Source organism: Bombina bombina, chromosome 3, assembly GCF_027579735.1.
Source record: "Bombina bombina isolate aBomBom1 chromosome 3, aBomBom1.pri, whole genome shotgun sequence".
In the NCBI taxonomy this organism is placed as follows: Eukaryota; Metazoa; Chordata; class Amphibia; order Anura; family Bombinatoridae; genus Bombina; species Bombina bombina.
This window is the reverse complement of record NC_069501.1, coordinates 550,660,917-550,686,169: the sequence shown is the minus strand read 5'-3', so window position 1 is coordinate 550,686,169 and position 25,253 is coordinate 550,660,917. Positions and strand designations below refer to the sequence as shown.

At 36.5% G+C, this 25,253-nt stretch overlaps 1 protein-coding gene across 2 annotated transcripts in view; it reads right to left on the bottom strand.

Moving 5' to 3' along the window:
- SFPQ (splicing factor proline and glutamine rich) overlaps positions 1–24,889 on the bottom strand; it is a 37,770-nt gene extending 12,881 nt beyond the window's left edge. The window contains exons 1-10 of one of the 2 annotated variants that reach the window (XM_053707068.1): positions 24,070–24,889; positions 20,129–20,317; positions 19,446–19,747; positions 19,255–19,350; positions 18,977–19,173; positions 14,783–14,867; positions 14,565–14,679; positions 14,435–14,480; positions 14,246–14,358; positions 8,460–9,285 (exon numbers count right to left, since the gene is read on the bottom strand). In XM_053707068.1, coding sequence (XP_053563043.1) covers positions 9,130–9,285; positions 14,246–14,358; positions 14,435–14,480; positions 14,565–14,679; positions 14,783–14,867; positions 18,977–19,173; positions 19,255–19,350; positions 19,446–19,747; positions 20,129–20,317; positions 24,070–24,804 — 2,034 coding nt within the window. In that variant the 5' untranslated portion in view covers positions 24,805–24,889 and the 3' untranslated portion in view covers positions 8,460–9,129. Of the gene's footprint in view, positions 1–8,459; positions 9,286–14,245; positions 14,359–14,434; positions 14,481–14,564; positions 14,680–14,782; positions 14,868–18,976; positions 19,174–19,254; positions 19,351–19,445; positions 19,748–20,128; positions 20,318–24,069 lie in introns of those variants that run through there. The other variant, XR_008401375.1, reaches the window with a different exon arrangement.
- Between the last annotated feature and the right edge of the window lie 364 nt (positions 24,890–25,253).

Genomic DNA, 25,253 nt, shown 5'->3' with positions numbered 1-25,253 from the left:
TTCCAGTCTCAAAAACAGGGAGTCCGGCTGGCAGGTAGACCTTTACATTTTAAAGAGACAGTAATGTTTTATTGTAATCAATTTTTTTTTGAGTAAAAGTACATTTTTATTACATTGTCATCTTATTGTGCTTCAGTATGGGCACAGGAGCCTTGCAAAATGTTACTTGCTCCATGTGTTTGGATGCAAATGTGGAACCAGCAATCCCTTTCTGTCCCTCATGTATTAAGGGCTATGTTATAGGGAAAAGATTTTTCCTGAGCAATATTTTTCAGAAGCGGATGCTTCTCAGGAGTCTGACGAGATTCAGAGTATGCCGCAGCTTTCTCCCCAAGCGTCCCAAACTAATGCCCGCTCAAGCAGTGCCCTGTACTTCTGCTCTAGCGCCCGCTGGAGTTACCTTAAGACATAGCTGCTCTTATGTCTTCCACAATTTGATGCATTGTCTACTTTCCCAATGCTGCAAAGCAAATGTAAGAGGAAAGCCAGACATGTAGTAAATGAGGTTTCTGATGCAATGGTGGCAATCTCAGAAGTACCCTCCCAGGGAATTGAGGGTATTGAGGTTCCATCGGAAGGCAAAATTTCAGACTCAGAAAGTTCATTGCCTCTGACTCGGAGGTTGTAACTTAGGTTTAAGCTAGAACACCTATTGCTCAGGAAAATATTGGTTACTTTTTAGACGTCTGATTCCACAGTAGTCGAGTAAATTGGACAGATATATTTTGAAGTTCCCTCTTACTCAAGACATTTTTCCAGTGCCAAAGCCAGCTTCGGACATTGTTTCCCATAGCTGACTGTTTCTAGGAGGCTTGGCAAACAGTTCTTAAGGTGGAAGGTGCTGTTTCTACTTTAGCCAAGAGAACTATTCCCTTTGAGGATAGTTGTGCTTTCAAAGATCCTATGGGCAAGAAGTTAGAGGGTTTAAAGATTTGTTCACCAGGGTCTACTATTGCAGCCAGCTGTGTGCATTGCTACTGTCACTAGTGTGGCAGCATATTTGTTTGATGCTCTGAGTCTCAGGACTGAGACTCCCTTAGATGAGATCCAAGACAGGATTAAAGCTCTGAAGTTAGCTAATGCTTTTATTACGGACGCTTCCCTGCAAATTACTAATCTGGCAGCTAAGAGTTTGTGTTTCTCTGTCCTTGCACCGCAGAGCCTTATGGTTAAAACCTTGGTCTTTGGACGTGTCATCTAAGTTTAAGCTTCTAGCGAATCCTTACAAGGGGAAGACTTTGTTTGGACCTGGCCTGACGGAAATTATCTGATATCACGGGAGGTAAGGGTCATCTCCTTCCTCAGGATAAGAAAAATGAACAAAGACAAATTTTTGTTCCTTTCAAAATTCAAGGAAAATGCATCCTCTAAGCAGTAACAATCTAAGCCTACATGGAGAACAAAACTGTCTTGGAACAAGGGTAAACCGTCCAAGAAGCCTGCTATTGAATCCAAAACAGCATGAAGGGCATGCCCCTGATCCAGGACCGGATCTGGTAGGGGCAGACTTTCCTTCTTCGTTCAGGCTTGGGTTTGAGACTTCAGGATCCCTGGGCAATAGAAATAGTGTGTCAGGGATATAAATTGGAGTTCAAAAGATTTCCTCCCAGCGGCAGGTTTCTTCTTTCAAGATTATCTGCAGACCAGACAAAAGGAGAGGCGCTCTTACATTGTGTAGGAGACCTCTCTGCCCTGAGAGTGATTGCTCCCGTCCCAGTACAGGAACAGGGTCAGGGTTTTTATTCCAATCTGTTCGTGGTTCCCAAAAAGGAGGGAACCTTCAGACCAATTTTGGATCTAAAGAGCCTAAACAAATTTCTCAGGGTTCCGTCCTTCAAGATGGAAACTATTTGTTCCATTCTTCCCTTAATCCAGGAGGGTCAATTCATGACAGTGGGTTTAAAGGACGCCTACCTACATATCCCTATTCACAGGGATCACCACAAGTTCCTAAGGTTTGCCTTCCAGGACAAATACTTCGTTTGTGGCTCTTCCTTTCAGCCTGGCCACTGCTCCCAGAAACTTCAAAGGTTCTGGGTCTCTGTTGGCGGTACTTTGGGCATGGGGCATTGGGGTGGTGCCTTACCTGGACGTCATTCTAGTCGAGACGCCATCTTTTCAACAAGCAAGATCCCACAACGACAGTGTTATCTTTCCTGAGAACTCACGGGTGGAAGGTAAATTTGAGAAACAGTTCTCTAGTTCAACACAAGAGTCACTTTCTTGGGGACCATAACACTCATTGTTCATGATTTTTCTGACAGAAGTCAGGAAATCAAAGATTATCAATACTTGAGGCCGCTTTTGGGAGAAAGGTTCTTCAAGCAGTTGTGACTTCTGTTTAGGCTCCCCGTCTTGTCCCTCCCATATCTGTGTACTCTAGCTTGGGTATTGTATCCCAATAGTAATTAGGATCCGTGGACTCGTGTCTTAAAGAATTTATGCTTACCTGATAAATTTATTTCTTTTTTGACACGAGTCCACAGCCCGCCCTGTTCTTTTAGACAGGTTGTCGATTATAAACTTCAGACACCTCTGCACCTTGGCTTTCCTTTCTCTTCCTAGCTTCGGTCAAATGACTGGAGTGGAAGGGAAGTGAGGAGTTATTTAACAGCTCTGCTGAGGCGCTCTTTGCCTCCTGCTGACCAGGAGGTGAATATCCCATTAGTAATTAAGATGATCCGTGGACTCATCGCGTTAAAGAAATACATTTATCAGGTAAACAAATTTTCTTTAAGCAGATAACACTTGCCAGAGATACAAGTTTTAGCCAGAATGCATTAAGCATGGTAATTGAGACCTTAAATGTAGTACTTTAGCCAGGGTAAAAAGTATATACAGGTAGCCCTCGTTTTACGCAGTGTCACAATATCAATTATTCCTAGTGATCACATGACCACTGTTATTCCACAGTCTCCTAAGATAGAAACAAGTTTTGCAAGAGTGGCACCTGTATTTACAGTACAGCACGAGTAGTTAATATGTTCACTTAAAGGGCCAGTACAGAAAAAAAAAAATCATGCCATAAAAAAACATTAACTTTAATGCTGGCATTTTTGATAATTAAGCTAACAGGAAGTGCATGTCTGCAGGTTAAAATAAAGTTAAAGGGACACTGAACCCACATTTTTTCTCTCATGTTTCAGAGAGCATGCAATTTTAAGCAACTTTCTAATTTACTCCTATTATCAAATTGTATTCGTTCTGTTGCTATCTTTATTTGAAAATCAAGAATGTTAGTTTAGAAGCCGGGCCATTTTTTATTCACAACCTGGGTTGTCCTTGTTGATTGGACAGCACCAAACAAGTGTTGTCCAAGAAACTGAACCAAAAATTGGCTGGCACCCTAGCTTCGATACCTTTTTCAAATAAAGATTTGAAGAGAACAAAGAAAAACAGGAGTAAATTAGAAAGTTGCTTACAATTGCATGCTCTATCTGAATCATGAAAGAACACATTTGGGTTTAGTGTCCATTTAAGTTCCTTTATGTGCAGCAAACAAATATGATTGCCCACTGGTTGGTAAACAGAACTCTCCGAATCCTTAATAGCGACATGTCTCAAGCATAAAAATATATAATCTATATATCTAATCTAACTCATTCGACAGACATAATTGGGATTTTTTTTTTTACAGCCATCTCTTCAGGAACAGACCCCTGACCTATACCGAGGGCTACTTGTATATTTAAGGGGAAAAAAAAACATGATTGTAGGCCGTCTACTTCAAGACAATATCCTCTACAAAAGGTCTAGAAAAGTATCACTTTTGTGCAGCAGTTTCTACGTATTACATGAACTCTTATTGGAAAGCTACCACCATATACTTAACTGTATTGAGCAAAAACAGCTTGTTAAAAGTTAAGCCAAAACAGGCAATACACAAGATACATAAATCCGTTTATAACTTATTGAAGCTCATAAGCATACATCCCACCCCACAGACCCACAAAGTAACAAGTAGTCCGATTACTTTTCCAAGACATACCTGTACATATCAGAATATGAGTTGATCAAAAATTATAAATTGTTCATAATCACAGAATCAGTTTTAGAATAGATTCCTATTTAAAAAAAAAAAAAACCTTTACGATTTAGCAAGTTATGTATACAGTCACACATTCACAACTTCCAAAATCACAGGATCTTGCAATTACTGGGTTTGACAGCAGATTTAAATATACTGCATGTGTTCAAAAACAGGTTGAAAATTAGATGTGTCCCACTCCCAGCAGTTAAAATAAAACATACATGGAATTTAACTAGTCAATAAAATTCCATGAATTTATGCAACTACGGTTCTCTGCAAGCATGTTACAGATCTACAAATTGAAACAAACGCCGCGTGTACAGTTACAAGTCATTTTCTTGCCATTACAAGAGAAAGTTAAGTGCTGCATTGTTTTCCCATCAACAGAAATGTTATGTCAGAATACAAGTAATACACAGTAAGTAACCAAGAGTATTTCTTATTTACCTACCTTAACGCAGTCAGCAATGAGCATCTTGAAGCAAGCAGGAATACTACATCCGGGATCCTACAGTCCATTTGTAGCACTAGGTTCCTCATAGTTATGCACTGAAGAAATGCTTGCTATAGTCGGTCACTAAGGTTAAGTGTAATTGAGGTAGCTAAAACTCCATTAAAACAGATACAATTAAAAGCTTCCCACATCTGGCTGCCAGCAATTAAGGATTTCTAGTATTTAAATAGTTTGTGCCTTCATATAGTAAAGGCATAAGCACCCTTTGCTTCAGGATGCTTTTAAGCTTTGACTAATCTTCCTGAAAATCAACAAATATAGGGGAGGAAAAAAAAAAGTTGGATTTTAAAATATTCATCTTGGCCAGAAGGCATAAAAATCTTTTACACATCTTGGAAGACAGAATACAATTTACTTCAACATTAGTATACTTCCAAGGAAGTAATGTTTTGCTTTAAAGATGCTTCTTTAACTACCATGACAAAAATCAGATTTATACTAAAATTAGGTAATATATTTACTTAAGTTGGAATTCATAACAAGCATGAGCAAAAGGTATATATAGGCTAACCAGATGCCAGAAGCTTGCAAACCAAAATAGAATAGATAAACCTATTACCAAGAGTTAATGGTCTGAATTTGCTAATCAAGGTAGAAATGGAGAAAGCCACATTGCAGACCCACTAAATTTGAAATTAGTGGGTGTAAAGCTTTTAACTCTTGGTTTTCCGGGTATGTACTGGCAGCAAATCCATTAATACTTAAATCAGCGTCACATGCGACTTATTTTATTTCTAAAAAAAAAAACTTATGAAGTCAAATGTATAATTTTGGGCACCAGTAAAGTTTGTTTTTGCTTCACCTACAGGTGACCATGCATACAAAAGTGTTTAAGACAAATAAGTTTACTAGACTTGTCTATTTAAAATATCCAATCTTTAATATTCCTTTAATTTAGCTATACATTTTAAATGATGCATTAACTTTAATGCATCACAATGTCCCTAGGAGGACTGCAGTACGGAGAAGCACCTTGAGATTTGATTAACATTTTTAGTTATGCATAATATTTTATTGCTTTTCATGTATTTTAGCATTGAAAATAGTTCTCAACTTAAAATGCACCATCCTGACTTCAAGGCTTCTGCTACATGTCCATTTCTAACTGGCTTTTATCAGATAATTGCAAAACTGCATTTTATACTAACTTTGACAGTGGCTAGCCTGGTTTGTGGACTAAAGTCTAGATAGGCTCCTCTAAGGCAGATGGGTGAGTTTTTGGCTTTTAAAAAACTTCAGTAAAAAGGGTGTTTTAAAAACATTAAGAATGGTCTACGTTCTATAGCAACAGAAATTCCTCGTAATTAAAGGGTTTTTCTAGTCACTTTAATTAAAAGTGAAAGCAGCTTAGAGATCATTGCATTCAAATCAACTGAGGGAATACCCTTTCTATAGCCAATAGTACAGTATAGAAATTCAGTAAAAGCAGTTTCAATAACAGCTATTTCAAATAAAATGGGGATGAATGAAAATTATATATATAATTTTTTACTTCGTGTACCTTTAAAATATGCAGGATGTATTAATGCATATGTTAAGAGCCTTTTACTTGCATCCCTTATCCTGTACACAGCCACACCACTAAAGTTAAGCTAATGCTACAGCCCAAGCCAGTAGAATTGTGAGCCATTGCATTCAATGGGGACAACATTTCTGATGTATTAAGGTGCCATGGTCTCCATTCTAGACTTTTTGTAAAAAAAAAAAAAAAACAACAGCATGCTAGTATGTAGGTTACAAGAACAAGGTGAATTTAAAAACAAAAATCCCTATTTAAAATAGCTGCACTTGCTGTGTCTAAATAGGGATATGGAAAAAATACATTAATTGAATGTTGACTAGGACATCAAAGTAGGACTTATGCCTAGAGCGTTTTGACAAACTTTACATGCTATTATAAAAGGATGCATGTAGATTCAGGCCAAAGGAAGAAAAAAAAAAAGAAACACATTGTATTCTAGCATTTTAAAAACCTAACTAGGGCTGCAACAACTAATTGGTAAGTTTGATCATAAAAATAGTTGTCAAATCTCATTATCAATTAGGTGGTCAGCGATTAGTTGGTCAGTTGCACAGCACCAGCTGCTTTAATCTGATGATCTACTGCAACTAAGATTGTGCAAACAAATTTTTTTTTTTTTAATCTTTTCTATCCGATTAAATCGGACAATAATCATCCGATTAATCGGATAGAAAATAAATAAAAATGTTTGCACAATATGTGCAGGAGTTCATCGGATTGAAGCAGCTGGTGCTGTGCAATTAACCAACTAATCGCTGATCACCTAATTGATAATGAGATTCTTTGACAACTATTTTTATGATCACTTACCAATTAGTTGTTGCAGCCCTAACCATATAGTGGATGCAAGGACTGATAAATTTGGTTCGTTAAGATACAGGGCAAGAGGCTTCTGTCAACTGTTTGCAAATTTAAAATTCCTTGACAGCTAAACTTGCAAAGAATTTGTTGGAAATCCCAACTTTACAGCCTAAACACTTTCAAAAATAAACTTAACTTATGTATAATCCCTTTTTAAATACCCAACACACTAGGAATTAAAGGGACATTCTGAAAGAAAAAAATTACATGGTCATTAGAACAAGCAATTTTACATTAACAATCCTAGCCGTGTTCAACCTCTGAAAAGAGATTAAAAACAAGCACCTAAGCAGGAATTCAAGTAATTGGGGCTCTGTAACTGCTACTCATGCCTGGGTCGCTGGTTATGTTCTTTCTACTCCAGTGTGTTTAATCCATTTGCAGAGCTTAATCAGTTTGCTAGGGTAAACATAAAAATTACATGTTCTAGCGAATTAGTGCATATACTTGTTACATCAGAACAGCCCTTTAAATTCAAGTTACAGATTTGGTGGCTGTGCATAAAAAAAGCAGTTTCCAGAACATTAAAGGGATATAAAAGCAGTGCTCATTTAGTAAAAAAAGTATTTTATCAACGTAAAGAAACAGATTACCGTTTTAACACTAACTTGTTTTATTGCTAAATATGTAAGTACTTAAAAATCTCAGTGTACCACTGCCTGCAGCAAGATTAGATGTTCTACTGTCACATGATTTTTGCAACAAGTCTGTTAGAGCATGGGCAATTAACAGACTACAGCTTTTATAGGTGTCTCCTAGCAACACTATATAGAAAAAGGCCCTTTTTGAGGTTGTGACAGGAAATAATGGACCCTTCACAAATTAAGTTAATATAAAAATAAAATCCTTTTAAAATGACATTGCATTGATTTCCAATACATATAACTCTCTGCTTAGTATATAGGAGACTGTTTTATATCCCTTTAAGTCAAGCCATCTAAGTTTTGCATGCATGGCCTTGCATTCACTCTTAAAGGGACACTAAACCCAAACATTATCTTTCATGATTTAAGTAGAGATTACAATTTTAAACATTCCAGTTACCGTCTATGTAATTTGCTTCATTCATTAGATATCCTTTGTTGAATAGTAATGTACATGGGTGAGCCAATCACACGAGACATCTATGTCTCGTGTGATTGGCTCACCGGGCTAATCTAGATATGCTTTTTAGCAAAGTTTATCAAGTGAATTAAGCAAATTAAATAGAAGTAAATTAGAAAGTTGTTTAAAATTGCATGTTCAATTCTAAATCATGAAAAAAAATTTGGGTTTCATGTCCCTTTAAACTACATGTTCTAGTGCAGATTTTAAGCCTTATGAGTCTTAGATATTTAATCAGTTTGCCTAAATTTAAGACTACAACTATTGTTGAAAAGTACAGCCAATATAGAACACAACAAATACAGTTGTCTAACAAGAACCACTTTGTTTATGCAACATGCCACATCTTTTAAACCATCTAGATTATATTTCACATTCATTCTCAAAGTCCATTTACACAGAACTGCTACTCATCCCAACAAAACAAGTTGCACAATGTTTATTTTATTTAGAAGTTATTTAATACAACCCATATTAAAGGACAGTTTCATGGAGCTCTTGTTCAGGCCACAAAAAGCTCGAATACACAAGGGAAGGGGGTAAAGTATTGATAGTTCCAGCTCAGACCATTAAATCCACAGTGGAGATTATTTCTTCTTTCTATACACATAGGAGTTTGGCTGAAGCTGCTAAGACTACCATCTTCACAGTATCAGAACACTGTCACCACTTTAGCTGCACATAGAACATTTAATATGCATTGGACCCAGCAGCCCAACAGCTTTGGAGCTGGATACTGGATGACAGAATACCGAGACAAGGCAAGTCATGCAAAGTTCTCACCAAGCTATTCAATCTTTACTCAGTTTTTGTATCCACAGCTTAAGTATTTTCCAGCCATCAGTTGTATAATAAACATGAAATGGCTTAGTCTGCCTATGGTTCAAAATTTTTAACGCACGTTTACAAAATGTAAGCTATACTGCCATAAAATAAGGATGGGGATAGTAAGTGTGGAAATATTTAAGCCTCCATTAGACCACAAATACAGAATCAAGCTAACATCCATAAAAATATTTTCTTACTAAAATGCAAGAATAAAAAAAAAGAAAAAAAATGAATTATAACGTTTGGAATGAAAACTAAGGGAGTTTGAACTTAGAACCTAGGCTTCTTGTTGGGGCCCTCATATTCCTCTCTTCCCCTCCCATAACTTGTAGTGCCTGCAGTTGCAGCAGGTTGCACAGTTCCCATCCCTCTCGCAGCTTGGGCATTGGGAGACCCTGTACTTCCCTGGGCAAAGCGATCATTACGCTATTGAAAACAAACAGTTCATTACAGAAGATGTTGTCCATGTGTGTAAAGTATGTATTTTTAGAAGGGTCCCGCAGTCAGGGTTCGTCGATACAATCACCAATGAGTCGATCCACAGGTACCAGGAACATAGAAAGGAAAAAAGGGTAATTTGCAAATTAGTTAAGTATCACACATGCCATGAGGTACGCTCCCAACTTGAAGTCTGTAACAAAGACTTCCTGCTGTGCTAAAATAAAGCACAGGTTAAACAAAATAAACCTACTAGTATTCTAGCAATGTAAGTTAGCTGCAATACCAATTCCTAATGAGCATTTAATGTTTTTCTACTTTTAAAATTATCCATGTTCTTAAAAGTTCATACCAGATACAAGCCAAATCACATTGTAACTGAAAGCTTTACTACATTATTGTAGGTATTATGGCCCTATATAGTTACCCCAATGCATTGCTAAAATGGAAATTTATGGCCCTATAAGTAGTTCATGCAAATGCCAAATAATCTAAGAAACATGGCCCTACAGAATTTTATTCATTCTAATTTAAAAGTAAAGATAAATACATGGCTCAAGATTCATAATGAAATTTTAAAAACCTCAAATATTAACCATAAAATTAGCCTGGTTTAGTTTATGAAAAGGATTCACAGAGAAGCCAGTGCTATAGTACACACCCAACTGTATTCAGAGGCCCCAGTAAGCTCAGAAGTAAATATAGCAAGCTTTTCAGCTACCAACATTGAATAATGCTTTCATAAAAAATAAAGGTATGTTAACTTTGTAGGAAAAAAGGCTTATAAGGGACACAAAACTCAAAATGTTTTCATGATTTAGATAGAGCATGTGATTTAAAATTTTCCACTTTACTTCAATTAGCCAATTTGTTTGTTCTCTTGATTTCCTTAATTGAAGGGTTACCTAGTTAGACTCAAAAGCTGCGGATTTGTGACTGCACATGTCTTGTTATTGGCTCTATCAAAAAAGCATTGCTTCTTTAAAGGATACCAAACAAAGCAAATTAACGGTTAAAAATATCTATCCGATTTACAAGGGGAAAAAAAAATTGTGTTTCTTGCCCCTTTAAGTCAGTGGTTATTTAGATTTTTTTTTTTTAAATAAAATGTGCTTGTTTGCACAACTGATCTGTAATATTGCCAGCAAGGACATTACATGTCATAAGTATGTTTCTCAAATTATTTTTTTCTTCATACTCATTTATTTGCATCTAAAATAAATGCAACTGTCAGATTTATTTTTACCAGGCGTCTGAGCCTCCTGGAGCTTCCCTGAAAGCAGTAAAGTAGCATGTTAATTTACATGCCCTTTGAGAAATTTACTATGTATGGACAGCACAGATAGGGGTTTATGAAAGTTCTGTAAAACAGTGCATGTTGAGCATTAAAACTTAAAACTACTTCATGGATATGGAAAGTGCAGTTAAATGCCTAAATGTAATGGAGTTCTCTATCGAGAGAGATGTCCCACTTTCCTTGGGACATCACATAGCTGATGTACCTTCTCTGGAGCAACACTCTTTACACATGGGACAACATTTGTAAAAGATGCCAGTACGGCATCGAAATGTCATGCTAATCCCCTATTTTTAACCCCTTGATTAAAAGTTAAAAAAATTTCAAGACCAGTAAGTGCTGTCTTTTTGGAATTTCTGGATATTTGCTTTGACATTGCACCCTGGCAGATATTTAGTTGCTGATACAGTGTGCAATGACTATATACTAATTTACTTTTGATAGTGAATTGTGCCCATTCTTTTTAAAATGTCTCATCTCCTACTGAGCATGTGAAAGAGTTCACAGTACTTATACAAGTCTGATTGGCTGGTTATCACGTTACAGGGAACAAAGGGAGACTGAAATTTGAAATTTCTTTTAAAAAAAAGTGCAAATACTTAAATTGACAGGAGTCACAGCAAAGGTTCCATACACTATTCCAATTCTCTAGAACGCCAGTAAAACAAGTTGCTAAGTATAATATATCATGCATGCTTTTTTCTATGCCCCAAATAGTATTTTCTGGCCATAGTTTCTCTCCCTGCAGCGACGTCACTGCTATTGTTAACAGACCAGCACTCAAATGCACGTCTGTTTAGCAGTGAACAGTTTTCTGCTGGGTCAAAGTGTTTGTGGCTGCTGGTTGGTGTGCATGTGTAGTTTAGCAGAGAAGCATCATACATTGCTGCTCTACTAGCTAACAAGTAGCCTATTCTGTTCAGTGAGCAGTAGGGGTTATTAAAACAAAGGTTTATATTGTGTAAATGTCATTTGTATTTTTTTCATCCAATTCTGCATATATATTTTACTGCTATCTTGATATATATATAGATATATATATATATATATATATATATAGATCTAGATATATAGATCTAGATATAGATCTATATATAGATATATATAGATCTAGATATAGATCTATATATAGATATATATAGATATAGATATATATAGATATATATATATATATATAGATATATATATAGATATATATACATATATATACACATATATATACACATATATATATTATTTTTTTATTTTTTTTTAATTTTTGCAAGAACAAGACTACTGGGAAAATTATGAAAATCTACCAGGTGCTGTGTTGTGTGCACTCACTGAGCAATATACATTTCCCAGCGTGCAGTACTCTGTGCCATGTAACAGTCACGCCTAAGTTTACACCGCTTGGTGACAAACTGATTTTATTCTAGCATGTATCTGCTATGCAGTTTTGTTTTCTCACTCCTGCCTCTGTTGTACCTAACTGCACACCAGCATCACACATGCAGCAATGGAGAAAAGGGCAAGCAAGATACAGATTGCACAATGCAATCCTTGGTTAATTGTGTAACAAAGAAGCTTCTAATGGACACTCTAGCACAGCTTTTTTGTCTGCTAAAGGCCAGTGAAAAAAAAAAAGTAAAAAAGAAACTTAATTTTGTACTGGTCAGCTACTTGTTTTATTGAGTTATAGCTGCTTATCAACACAATTAGCCAAGAGTAAACTGATAGTTTAACAGGAGACTGATGCCATTCAAAAAAGTAACTACTTTAAGGTTGTAAAGTTGTATTGGCTGGAGTCTATTTAAAAATTCACATAAGAGAAACAGGTGAGATATACCCAACATGTGTGTGTCCCCTCCAACAATAATCGGGAATAGAATGGTTCTTACTGGGTAATAGACACCAAGAAAATAAGTTTTAAAAAAAACCCTCATTTGTCTAAAATTAATTTGCAAACTAATGCTACATTTTGGTTTTGAACAGAATAATCAGAATCTAACCTCTGAATATTAATTCACACTGGAAGCAACGTTTTTGCCGTATTAAAATATGTAATAAATTGGTTGCTGTGAACATGCATATGTGAAATTGTTAATTTAGCTTGTCTATATGCCTGGTGTCCTGCGAGACTTGTCTCTATTATAAAGAATAATCTTAAAAACCTGATTACCATAATTGGTGTGATATTGCATGGCTTTTTTGGGGGGGCAGCATTTAACTGTTACTCCACTCCAGTGTCCCTTTAAGTTCTTAATTGAAGCTTTAAGTCTAACAAGCAATGCTCAACAGTATTCATAAAGCCCTATCACAACTGTACATTTTTGTAGTACTCACGTAGGAACAGGAAACTTCAATATTATGTCTAACTGAACATTTCTTTAGTGCAGTGGACTACTTAACATTTTCCATAGGCTAAACCATAATGCAAAACTAAAAGCTACAAAATAATGGTACCAACTCTTTGGAGGGGCCATAAGAGTTTAATTGCATGCTCTAATTTGTTAGAGCATGCAATTTTAAGACTATCCTGAACTACTGTCTGTTCAACCGCCACAAAGGGGAGCACTGCGGCTCCCAAGAAGAAACCACTACTGATCCTATCAGCAGCGCTTTACGCTTCGTACCAGTAGTACGCTGCATGCCCTTTGTGGTACTTGAATATGTTAAACCCCCTTCTAAGGGTTAAAACAGCAGTGCAGGGTTATTAGAAACACATTCTATAACAAATTAGAGCATACATTTTTTTCCAAATATGGCCCTTTAGCTTTTCCAATGTCCAATAAAACAAAATATTTAGCAAAAGTATGATTCTTAATGTAGCTAGCTACTTTTGTACTGTAGTGTTCTGAAATAGGAACAAAAACGATACCATCCCAAGAAATTCTAACTTTTCAGGGCATATAAAGCCACTGAAATGTTGCTAGAAACATTTGGTTTATTTAAGTACTCTAAACAGGTTTACTAATCTGATTTGTAAGCTGCACAATACCGCAGAGTAAAGCCCCAAATTCATATCGTTTGCTGTGTTATGGACAGTATATACAGGTATACTAAAGCAAGATACCATTGCCTACTATACAAAGTATTCAGCTATAAACCAATTTAGAAACTGCTCAAGCCTAAAATGTACTAAGACAAGAGAGCCACAAATGCAGTTACTATTTACAATCCAAAAAAAGCACACATGAAAGTTAAAAAAAAATCAGACCCAAAAATATGGTGGCAATTTAGGACATTGCTTAATTTGGGATGTGCTTTATGACTCAAACATGGGGTAATTTCTCAACTATTGAATACATGAGATTAGCTCAGTAGCACTTGACCCCAGGGTTTGGGCCAACAACTGAGCCACACCTTTGCTGGCCTTCTACAAAAGGAATTACAGAATGGAATTTCCTATTTCAAGAAAATGAGGTTAAGAGCCACTGAGTTATATTACAACTGCCTGCAATGCAGGTTTGGCATTTGCAGTTTAGTACAAAACAAACCTAAATATTCATAAAAATAGTTTAGCAATTTGTGGTGTGAGGAGTGAAGCTAGATTTGAACTGACAAGCTACTTTAAATACTACTAAAGAAACTCCACCACAAAAAGTTATGAAAAGATTAAGGCTAAAAATGCCAAAACTGCTGCCCTCAAAGAACAACTGAATAAGTTACCATATCGCTTCCCAACATAGACGCTCCAATAGTAGCTTGTGCCACTGCAGTGTTGCTCTCATAGCTCATGCCAGTTGTTCCTAAAGGGTACTGGTTTGCAGAACCATATTGATCTATGGAAGAAAATAACCAAAACTTAATAATAATTTTTTTTAAATAAATAATAATTAAATAAAAAATATTTATTACCTGCCAGGGTCATGGAATTTGTACCCATGCGCATATCCCTTTCTCTCTATTAGAAAAGAAATTTAGGTTTATATTAGTAAAAGCAAAGCAATTAAAATTGGGAGGTTGGGGGGGAGAGGTGGAAACTTACTTGGTCCATATAACCCATGCGATAGCCATCTTCTCTTTGCCGCCTCATCTGTTCTTCCACTTCACGTTGACGAAGCATCATTTCTTCCTCTCGTCTACGGCGTTCTTCTTCCTGTCTGTTTAGAGAAATTGAAATATTTGAACGTTTTACCGAGCTAAACACTATACAGTCAATCATGTAAACAAGATGAACTGAAAGATTTAGAACAAAAAAAGTACCTCAATTGCATTTCCTTGCGCTTCTGCATCTCTTGGTTGTGCATTTCCTCCATTCTCCGCAGCTCTTCCTGGCGTCTCATTAAGTCTACAAAAGACCTCAGATGCATTAGAATTGAATTAATTAACAATGTACCCGTTAAAGGGACAGTAATAACCTTGTAATTTTTTGCAGTCTTGCTTTAAAATACTGGGCAAGTTTGTAAATGCAGCATTTTTGTTTAACAGCCAAACGCACAACTTTTATTTGAAAAGGACAATACGGACTAGTTAATTGAGTAGACAGATAGCTACACCAGAATGTGTTTTTTTTTTAAAAAACCTATATTATCCATACCCCAGTTTTGAGTAACACTTTTATGAACACTTAACCCCCAATTACCTTTTCTAAACCTCTGCAGACTGCCCCCTTAAATCAGTTCTTTTGACAGACATGCATTTTAGCCAGTGACGACTCCAACAATACCATGGGAGTGAGCAGTGTTATCTATGACACAAACTAGCAGTGTCTAACTGAACAATTGTCAAAATGCACTAAGATAAGAAGCAGTTCAACAACTTAGAAATTAGTATGAGACTACCTAGGTTTAGTTTTGCAGAAAGCACAACTAGAAAAAAAAATAAGTAAGTAAATTTGAAAGTTGTTTAAAAAAAAAAGTGTGTCTAGATTATCCCTTTCATAAAAACCTCATATTGCAGTTTATATCTGCAGAAGTCCGTTAAAGGGACAGTTTACTCAAAAATGTTCTCCCCTTTAATTTGTTCCCAATTATCTACTTTACCTGCTGGAGTGTATTACATTGTTTAAAAGTAGCTCCTTTACCCTTATATTGGCATTTGAAATAGTTTATTTAGCATTTTGATATCCCCACCTATTCTGAAAGTGTGTGGCCGCAGGTCCCAGCTATAGATAAGCTATGTAAACACAGCCAGCAGAAGAAATTACACTCCCAGTTGGATATAGCAGAGATAAGGTAATAAAATATTGATTTTCCATTGTTCTCTCCAAGTACTGGTGATTGTTTTATGGACAGATATAAGACAAAGAAGCATCTATATGTACACAATGTGATACAGTAATGAGATCTTATATCTACAAGCTCAACCCATTTTATTAGGTTGTGGCTTCAAAACACAAAATCAGAGCTTTAATATACACAAAAAAACATTAAAAAGCTAATTTTCATACATTTTTTACTCTGCAGTTGGTAAAAAAAGCAATTGTAAACACATTAAGGGAAAACTATTTTTCAGTATACTGTCCCTTTAAGGTTATATGTGGCAAGGTAAGGCTTGTAAAAGCTGCCATGCATACTATAAGTTTAATAACTGGAACTTTAAAGGGACAATCAGATCAAATTAAACTGATTCAGATTGAGAAAAAGTTCCAATTTACTTCCATTAACAAAATGTGCAGTCAACATCGACTGATGAGCATGTGCAAGAATTGCCAATATAAGTATATGCATTTGTGATTAACTAATGGCTATTACAGTCTGAAAATCAAATGAGTAGGTTTTTTTTTTGGCAAAGTGCTATTGCATTGCCTTGTTATAATGCATTTGTTAAATATGCAAATCTACTGTATTTACTGGTCCTTTAAGTCATAAGAAACCAGAGAGTGGCTAAAACTAATTTAATAAATCTTCACAAAATCAATTAAAAACAAGAATACAGTTGAATATAAACACCACAATATATATATATACTTCATGGATCCATGAGCAAGGATAAAAGCTATAACAAATTGATAATAATTAACGATGGAACAAATAATCAGACAATAAAATCAGTAAGATAAAAACAATGTTGGGGAATAGATAAATCCAATTGATTAAAAATAATAATGGCAGTCCTAAATAGTCAAGGGTGGATGTAGAAAAAGAAAAGGTCCATAAAAAATCCAAAGAGTGATAAAAACGGGTTTTAGTGAAATCCTGTAATAAATGGATAAAGTGCGAATCCTATTGAAAATTTGATGTAATCCGATTCTAAAAGAAATTTGAATCCAAATGAGTGACGAAAGTTGTGAAAAAAATATAATAAATGGCAATCAAAAATGACGAAGTTAGTGGCAATCAAAAAAGCAAAGTATGTGGTATTCAAAAAAAGGTGTGAGTAAATCTGCAATCTTCAAACACAGTGCCAACAAATACTGGAAAAGTGATCCAAAACAAAAAGAAATAAAAGAAGCAAACGATCCACCTATGGAAAGAAACATAGTGTAGAATGTCCTAAAAAAATAGAAATAATGGAAGGCTTACCAGTGCTGGTCTACGCGTTTCGGCCCGTGCTAGGCCTTTCTCAAGTCTTGAGAAAGGCCTAGCACGGGCCGAAACGCGTAGACCAGCACTGGTAAGCCTTCCATTATTTCTATTTTTTTAGGACATTCTACACTATGTTTGTTTTGTTTCTTTCCATAGGTGGATCGTTTGCTTCTTTTATTTCTTTTTATTTTGGATCACTTTTCCAGTATTTGTTGGCACTGTGTTTGAAGATTGCAGATTTATTCTCACCTTTTTTGAATACCACATACTTTGCTTTTTTGATTGCCACTAACTTCGTCATTTTTGATTGCCATTTATTATATTTTTTTCACAACTTTCGTCACTCATTTGGATTCAAATTTCTTTTAGAATCGGATTACATCAAATTTTCAATTGGATTCGCACTTTATCCATTTATTACAGGATTTCACTAACACCCGTTTTTATAACTTTTTGGATTTTTTATGGACCTTTTTTTCTACATCCACCCTTGACTATTTAGGACTGCCATTATTGTTTTTAATCAATTGGATTCATCTATTCCCCAACATTGTTTTTATCTTATTGATTTTATTGTCTGATTATTCGTTCCATCGTTCATTATAATAAATTTGTTATAGCTTTGATCCTTGCTCATGGATCCATGAAGTATATATATTGTGTTATTTTTATATTTACTCAACTGTATTCTTGTTTTTAATTGATTTTGTGAAGATTTATTAAATTAGTTTTAGCCACTCTCTGGTTTCTTATACGTTAGCCTCCTTAGGGTATGCGCCTGGGATCCCACACTTTCTGACTTTTTTCTGGGTAACAGCTAGGAGTCACCCGCCCCCAGGCTTTAAGGTTTTTATCTGGCGCTTAGTCCAACCCATAGATCCTTTAAGTCATAAGGAAAGTTTCCGGACTCAGATGGGACATTGTACACTACATTTTTCCTTGCATGTTTTGTCGATGATTCACTTATACAGCTCATCTGGGAGTGTATATATACACACACTTTTTTTTACAGTTTTGATTTTCAGACTCCAATCTACATCTGATACTTGGGGGCTTGGTTCTACAGATTCCTGCTGGTCCTGTTTGTGTTATCTGTCCATTCATATGCAGTACAGGGGGAGAGGAATGTCTACCTGCTTTCCCAGCCTAACCTCAAGTGCTAAACTGGGAGCGACGACCGGAGGAAGCTGGAGCTGCTGTCAAGTTTAAAAAAGTATTTTTTCACAGGAGTGAAATGTAAATTTTAATGAATTAAAGTGCCCCTGTTTTTAATCGAATTTTTTAAAAAAAAAACTGGCACTTCAGCATCAAAATTTACATTCACTTTAATTTAAATTTCACTTGAATAGTAATTGTTTTCTAAAATTTTTAAAGTTAGTTTTACTTTCCTTCCTACTACATCATGTGACAGCCATCAACCAATCAGAAAAAGTATATACGTATATTCGGTGAACCTTGCACATGCTTAGGAGCTGGTGCCTCAAAGTCTGCATATTCAAAGAATATGCACATTTAGATATAGGATGCGATATGGAATTTTAAAATTGTTTCCTCTTTGAACCATGAAAGCTTAATTTTGACTTCAGTGGCCCTTTAAAATTCAGTGCTATTGCATTGTTTTATCATGCACTTCTACTGTATTTAATGGTCCTTTAAAATTGCCCAAATTCCAAGCAATGCAAGAGGCTGCCATTTGTAGGTTTTAAGGTCACACAGAATACAGCAGTGAACTATGCAAATTTGTAACAGAATTATGAAATTAATTTACGCATATATGCAGAATAGCTATGCCTCAGATAGGTAAAAAATAAAGGACAGAAGTTAAAACTCTAGATTACTACTTTAGCAAACTATATATACTCTATTAGAGCGAGACAAGATTATTTCACTTCTATATTGAAACCACAAGACCATAAAAGGCATCACTAACCTTGACGCAACAAGTTAGCTTGATGCTCATGATAAGCATCATCCATCTCACTTTCAAGCTTCTCCTTTGCATCCTTCATGTTTTTCTCTACCTGTTGCCTTTGTTGTTTTTCCATCTCATCCAGAGATTTCCATCTCTGGGAATACTCAAACTCAAATGTGCCATGCTGTGCAAAACGAGGTGGGATTTCCCGCTCCCTAAAAGAAAAACCGTGAAACATGAAACATACAGAGCCACAACAACAATTTCAGAGAAGTTTTAGTGAAATTGTGCCTTACTTTTGGAATAAGTGATTTTTTTGGGCAAGTTTCTCTGGCAGCCCATCTTCGGTATCAAACTGCTCAAGTGGCTCCACAATAACCGGCATTGGAGTTCTAAATTAAATATATTAAAAAATAAGTATTTACATATTAGAGTAAAATAGTATGATTTCCAAAAAACAAACCCCATGTCATCAAATGGTTCTTACGTGGTTAAAAGGAAGACACCGTCATTACATCTCTCATATGCTTTTCTGGCAGCTGGTTTTGAAGCAAATTCCACAATTCCTTTTCCTGTAGACCGTCCACGATCATCCACAATAACTACAGCCCTTTCAACTGGGCCAAACTGACTAAATGCCTCCTCCAGAAGCTCATTAGACACAAAGGGAGATAGGTTGCGTACAGAGAGGGCTGCTGAATGTGTTGCAAAACGAACCCTTAGCTGTCTACCTCTCATGGGGAAGTCATCAAGTTCTGCCTTTGCTATTTCTGACAATGCCCTGGATTCCTAAGAATACAATCATACAATTAGTAACAACCAAAGTTGCATTGTCATCAGGAATAAAAAGCTAAACAGGACACTAGTTTGACAACTGAAAATGTTAAGCTTTCATTAAAGTTTCCTTTGAGCACCATATAGCATATAACAGGGGTGTGAAAAAAAAGGTACATGACAGTGGGGACCTGCTGGGGGTTGCAAAATAGTGAAAGTAATACAAAATATGCTAAGTCTAAAGGTAGTTAGAACTACAACTAGTAATGCATTAATTACATATCCCTTTCAAAAAATACTGAAAATATTGTAAATCAATTCACTATTTGGAGAGTCTACTGAAAATATTGTAAATATTAAATGCTAGCAAATTATGTAAAACATTTGAACACTCACCAACTTTATGAATCCAAAACCCTTGCTTTTGTTGATAAAAACCTCTCCAGGTTCTCCATATTTTGCAAATAGCTTTTTAAATTCTTCGTCTGTAATATCAGTAGGAAGATTGCCCACAAACAATCGACAGCGCTGGGTATACGTTTTCTCTCCTGGCCTTCTCAAGAGAGACAAGGTTGCCTTAATACCCTACAGGAAAAGATAAGGTTAGCTTTTACTGAAACTTTTGTCCACTTATAAACAAGTTATACTTTGTAACTACACAAAAAGCATAATATAAATGAATGTTTGCATCCAAGCCCTGAACCTGTACTTGTCCACCTAGAGGGAAAACATGCATTTAATAGGGCATTAAAGTGAAGGTAAAGTCAAACGCCTTATTACAAATAATTAGAGATATGATGGCAAATAAATATAAGTTTCATTCATCAATTTGTTATAAAACATATTACCTGTGATATTTAATGTTTTTATCATCTAATCGGCTTTCCGAAAAACAACCCGTACATTTATATTTTTTTCTAAATACCTATCACGTGCTTCAGAGATCCAATTGATTTTCTGGCCGTTAGGCGGCCGTCAAATTTAGTCATCAACATTGCGGTTTACATGCGCATGCGTGACAATTTCTCCTCAATTTGCAAGCGAGCACGTCCTCGTTTTGCGCATGACCAAATTTGTGCTGTAGTCATTGAAGGAGCTGCCAAGTTTTTTTGCATGCGCAGTAGAGCCAAACAAAACTGATTAACGCCTGCGCAAAGATCACTGTCTATAATTGATGCGCATGCGCGGTTAATCCGTGCTCGATGTGCACGAGTATGCAAAGCACGTATAGAGCGGTCCCATCAGAGTGTCTTAAAACAGGAAATGGAGCGTGGGAGGAGATTATTCAAGGAACGGTAGGAAATATAAAGTTATAAATAGAACAAAATAGATAATTTTTTTAATAAAAAACCTAGCGACTGCATTGGGGTTATTAACAGTAACATAAAAACGATTGCTGGTTAGAACAACTTTACCTTCACTTTAACTGGACATAAACAATTTTTCTTTTATGTGTCAGGGGATACAATTTTAAACAGCTTTCCAATTTACTTGTATCAATTTATTTTTGTTATCCTGTTGAAAAAAAGGTAAGTTAGTGCACATGCCTGAAATACTATATGGCAACACTATTTACTGCTATGTAGTGCTGCAGACATGTGCATGCTACTTATCTATGTATCTAACAATATAAAGCAAATATCTGAATCATGAAAGAAATTTGGGGTTGTGTCCCTTTAAAAAGGACCATTAAGAAACTTGACTTCTTTTGCAGGATCCTCTACAATCCAAGTTGTTTCTCTGGGACATGTGAAGTACATTAAGTTATATAGGAGGTGGCGGGGGGAATATTATTTGGATATGTTAAAATGGTAACTTCCTAATATTCTAGAATATGTCTCATTGAAATATTGGCTGGAAAAACCGGGGGGGGGGTTATTTATTTTATTTTCTGTTTTTCCCCTGTGTATTGTAATTGAACTAATAATTTGTTAATAAAATATATTTAAACATAAAAAAGGACCATTAAACTCCTATTTTAATTCATAAAATCAATCATTTTTTTAAATGCAATATAAATTTATTTTGCTGTAAAATACATCTGAAAATTGCACTGTCTCCACTTTCTCCCAGGGAGGCTTGGGTTTACACTTTTAGCCAATTTTTCTGTGAGTTTTGTTTACCCCCTCCTACCTCAACATTCTCTACTCATTTTGCCTTTTTAAGGTGGATTATCAGTTTGCATCAACAATCATGATAGGTAAAGCATACTTTGCAATAGCAGGGAGCATACAGCGTAGTTTATGTGTTAATATATAAATTTATATTTAGCTATTAAAAAATATCAAAAATATATGTATTTAAATACCTGCTACAATGTTCACAAAAGCTGAATCAGTGCTAAACCCATTTGAGACGGTAGACTACACCAATTTCATCTTAAAACATGAGCAAACCGTTCATGCTATATCAGCACATTGGTTTGATCGTTTAGCAAGGGTTTTTTGGTCAAAGGGGAAAAATAATTTGACCAAAACTGCATTATTCATTGCAAAGTACTTCACAGCTATGACTGTACATTGCTATGCAGCTTACAGTTTGTATTAATGTCTCTTCAACCACTGATGCACATTGCAGCCTGTAGGTGCAGCATGATCAGCTCTTTTAGTCATGGGGGCGGGGGTCACCAATCAAACGCAGTTTCGACAATCCCCTACACTATAGGCTGGGGTTATTGTTGGTGGCCTAGAGGGTAGCACCCCCCCCCCCCGGTTCATGGGAGTGCTGATGCATGTGGCGACATCACAAAGAGCTTGAACAAGGATGCACAAGTAGCTACAAAAGAGGCTGGATGGGGGGTGGGAGTCTTCAAACCCCTCTAAGCTCCCTTAGCAACTTCAAACCTTCAAGACCCCTCATTTGAGGATACAGTTTTCAAATGGTTGAGCAGTACTAGAAAGCAGATTTTTTTTTTAAAAAGTAAAAATGCAGATGTGTTAGGGGATGTTACATTAGGCTACCCTTTGACAATTTGGTAAGGTGGTCACATTAAAAGCAGTGATCTCTGGGTCATTTTCAATATTTACTAACATCTACACAAAATTACATTTTTGTTGCAGCTACCACATGCAATGAATTATAAATACAATAATGGCATATTATGAATCTGCTGAGCCAGCTGAAAAAAAGTGTGGGTCACTCACTGAAATCTAGCTTACAATAGGGTTTAAATTTAGGTAGCCACTAAAACAACTCAAAATTGACTCACCACTAGGGTAAAAAATGGAATAGAATTAAAGGGTTAAAACGCTAAATGTTAGATATAACTTTTCAAAACGAAGATTAGCCAAAGAAAACACATATTTTAAGAACGTTTAATATTCAATAAAGTAATGAGCACCATCAAAGCCAACTTTAACCCATTGGCTGTAGGTGGATCACTGAATACACGGAGGCTGTAGTGCTTATGGTAAAGGAAACTCATTCACATTTTCTATGTGAAAAGAAACAAAATGTGTAACTTGAAGCTAGCAGGACACTTGTAACTGTCAGGTAGAGTCTGCAAATATGAACTTTCATCCTATTAACCGTTTTGCTAAATAAAAAGCACAAGTTACAACAACGTGTTTGCATTGAAATGGCCCTTTAAAGTAAGCAGTACTTCACAGTAAATAAAATAGTATGTTTCGATCTATATTCAGGGGTAAAACAAAATTGCTTTGGTTCCAAAACAGGATTTCACAAATAACTCGTACAGTTTGAGAAAAAATACGGGTATAAAAAAAACCGTTTCTTATTTGATATGCATAAACATTTTCAAAATATTTAACGTCCACTTAAAGCACTAATAGATCGTGTTAAAAATCTGCTAACTATAAAACTCGGCACATACTAGATTTGGTTCTACAAACCAGCATACGAAAAAAAATACGCAGACAACATAACTAGCGACATTAAAGTGCACGAGTACGCACCACAAAATGGAGCGCAGACAAAGGAAGGCCGCCATTTTATGTACTTCCTGTGACCTTACCACATGTACTGACAAAGATGGCCAACCATCTCCCTGAGTAAACGTACAATATTTTGGACAACGGCCAAGTTTAACTCAAGTCAAAACAAATAGCAAAAAGAATGCCAAATGTCGCAGATACCCCAGTAACGCAACTAATTAGTAAAGACTTATCAGAGCGGGGGTATTAAACGATGTTCCCTCACCTCGTTACAGCCCAACTTTAAAGCTACGTTTTCATGTGCGAAATGTATTTACTCCAAGGCGTTATCTGAACTCGTTTAAAAAGACTACAATCGCCAAATTTTACGGAACCTCAAGCGTTAAGAATACAAGTTAGTATAAATTATATTTTAAACAAACTATATCACTGTTTTACACTCACCTCACACCAGCCACCTTCCTCCTCTGGAGGTTTATCTTCACACATTTCCTCCTCTTCTGCAGGAGGTTGTGGAGGAGGCGCTGAATGGAAGCGTGATTGATGCGGCCGTTTCTGGCCGCCCTGATTATTGTTAGGCCCAAAGCGGTTTCGCTGATGTTGCTGCTGCTGATGCTGCTGCTGATGTTGCTGCGGCTGCTGATGCTGCTGCTGTTGCGGCTGCTGTTGGGATAGACCTGGCTTAACAGGCGAGGATATTTTAGGCTGCTGTGGTTTCGGGCCCTGTTGCTGCGGGCCTTGTTTAGTATTGGTCTGTGTTGGGGGGGTAGATTGCGCCGGCTGCTGTTGAGCTGCTGGAGCAGGCGATTTTGATGGGGTCTGCTCATTTTTAACCGGTGGGGTTGTAGTCGGAGTCTGTGCAGTTGGTGTAGCAGTGGTCTGTGTCGCTGGTGTTGATGGCGGGGTGGGTTTCGGCGGTTGCTGTGCGGGTTTAGGCGATTCAGTCGGCTTCTGTTGAGTCGGCGGCTGAGATTGCTGAGCTGTCTGTTGCTGCTGCGACGTAGCTTGTTGTTGTTGTTGCTGCTGGTGATGCGAATGGGGGCCGCGGTTTTGATCCATTTGCCCGGGCCCACGGTAATTTGACATCCCACCACCACCACGGCCACCGCCACCGCCTCGACGATAAATATTCATACCGCCCATTCCACTGCCACGATTTCTGAATCTATCTCGGGACATTTTCAATTAAGGATTAGAAGGAGAGCAACGAATTTTTTTTACAAACTTCGTCACTATAAAATGGCGACTAGAGAGTCCGAAACCGCCTTTGTCTGCAATCTATATAGGAATCATTTGGGCACGCCTTGAGCAAAGTTATCCAATGGCAATGAGATGTGCTACCAAGGGGGTAATCCTATTGGAGTTATCTTCGCAGAGCTGGAATCAGAATTGATTCCTTTACTAAGCGTTACCTTATTGGCTATTTAAGAGTGACAAACATTAAACATGACCAGTAACAGCAATGCAGTGATTGGGGACTGGGAGTACGTGAAAAACATGAAAATTATTTTTTAAAATGGTTGACACTGACAACAAAAGCAGCTTGTGGTGCGCTAAATAAAACATTTGATTTTTCAAAATGCCTTTATGCATCTGCAAATATTGCCTAAATGACATAAAATATTATT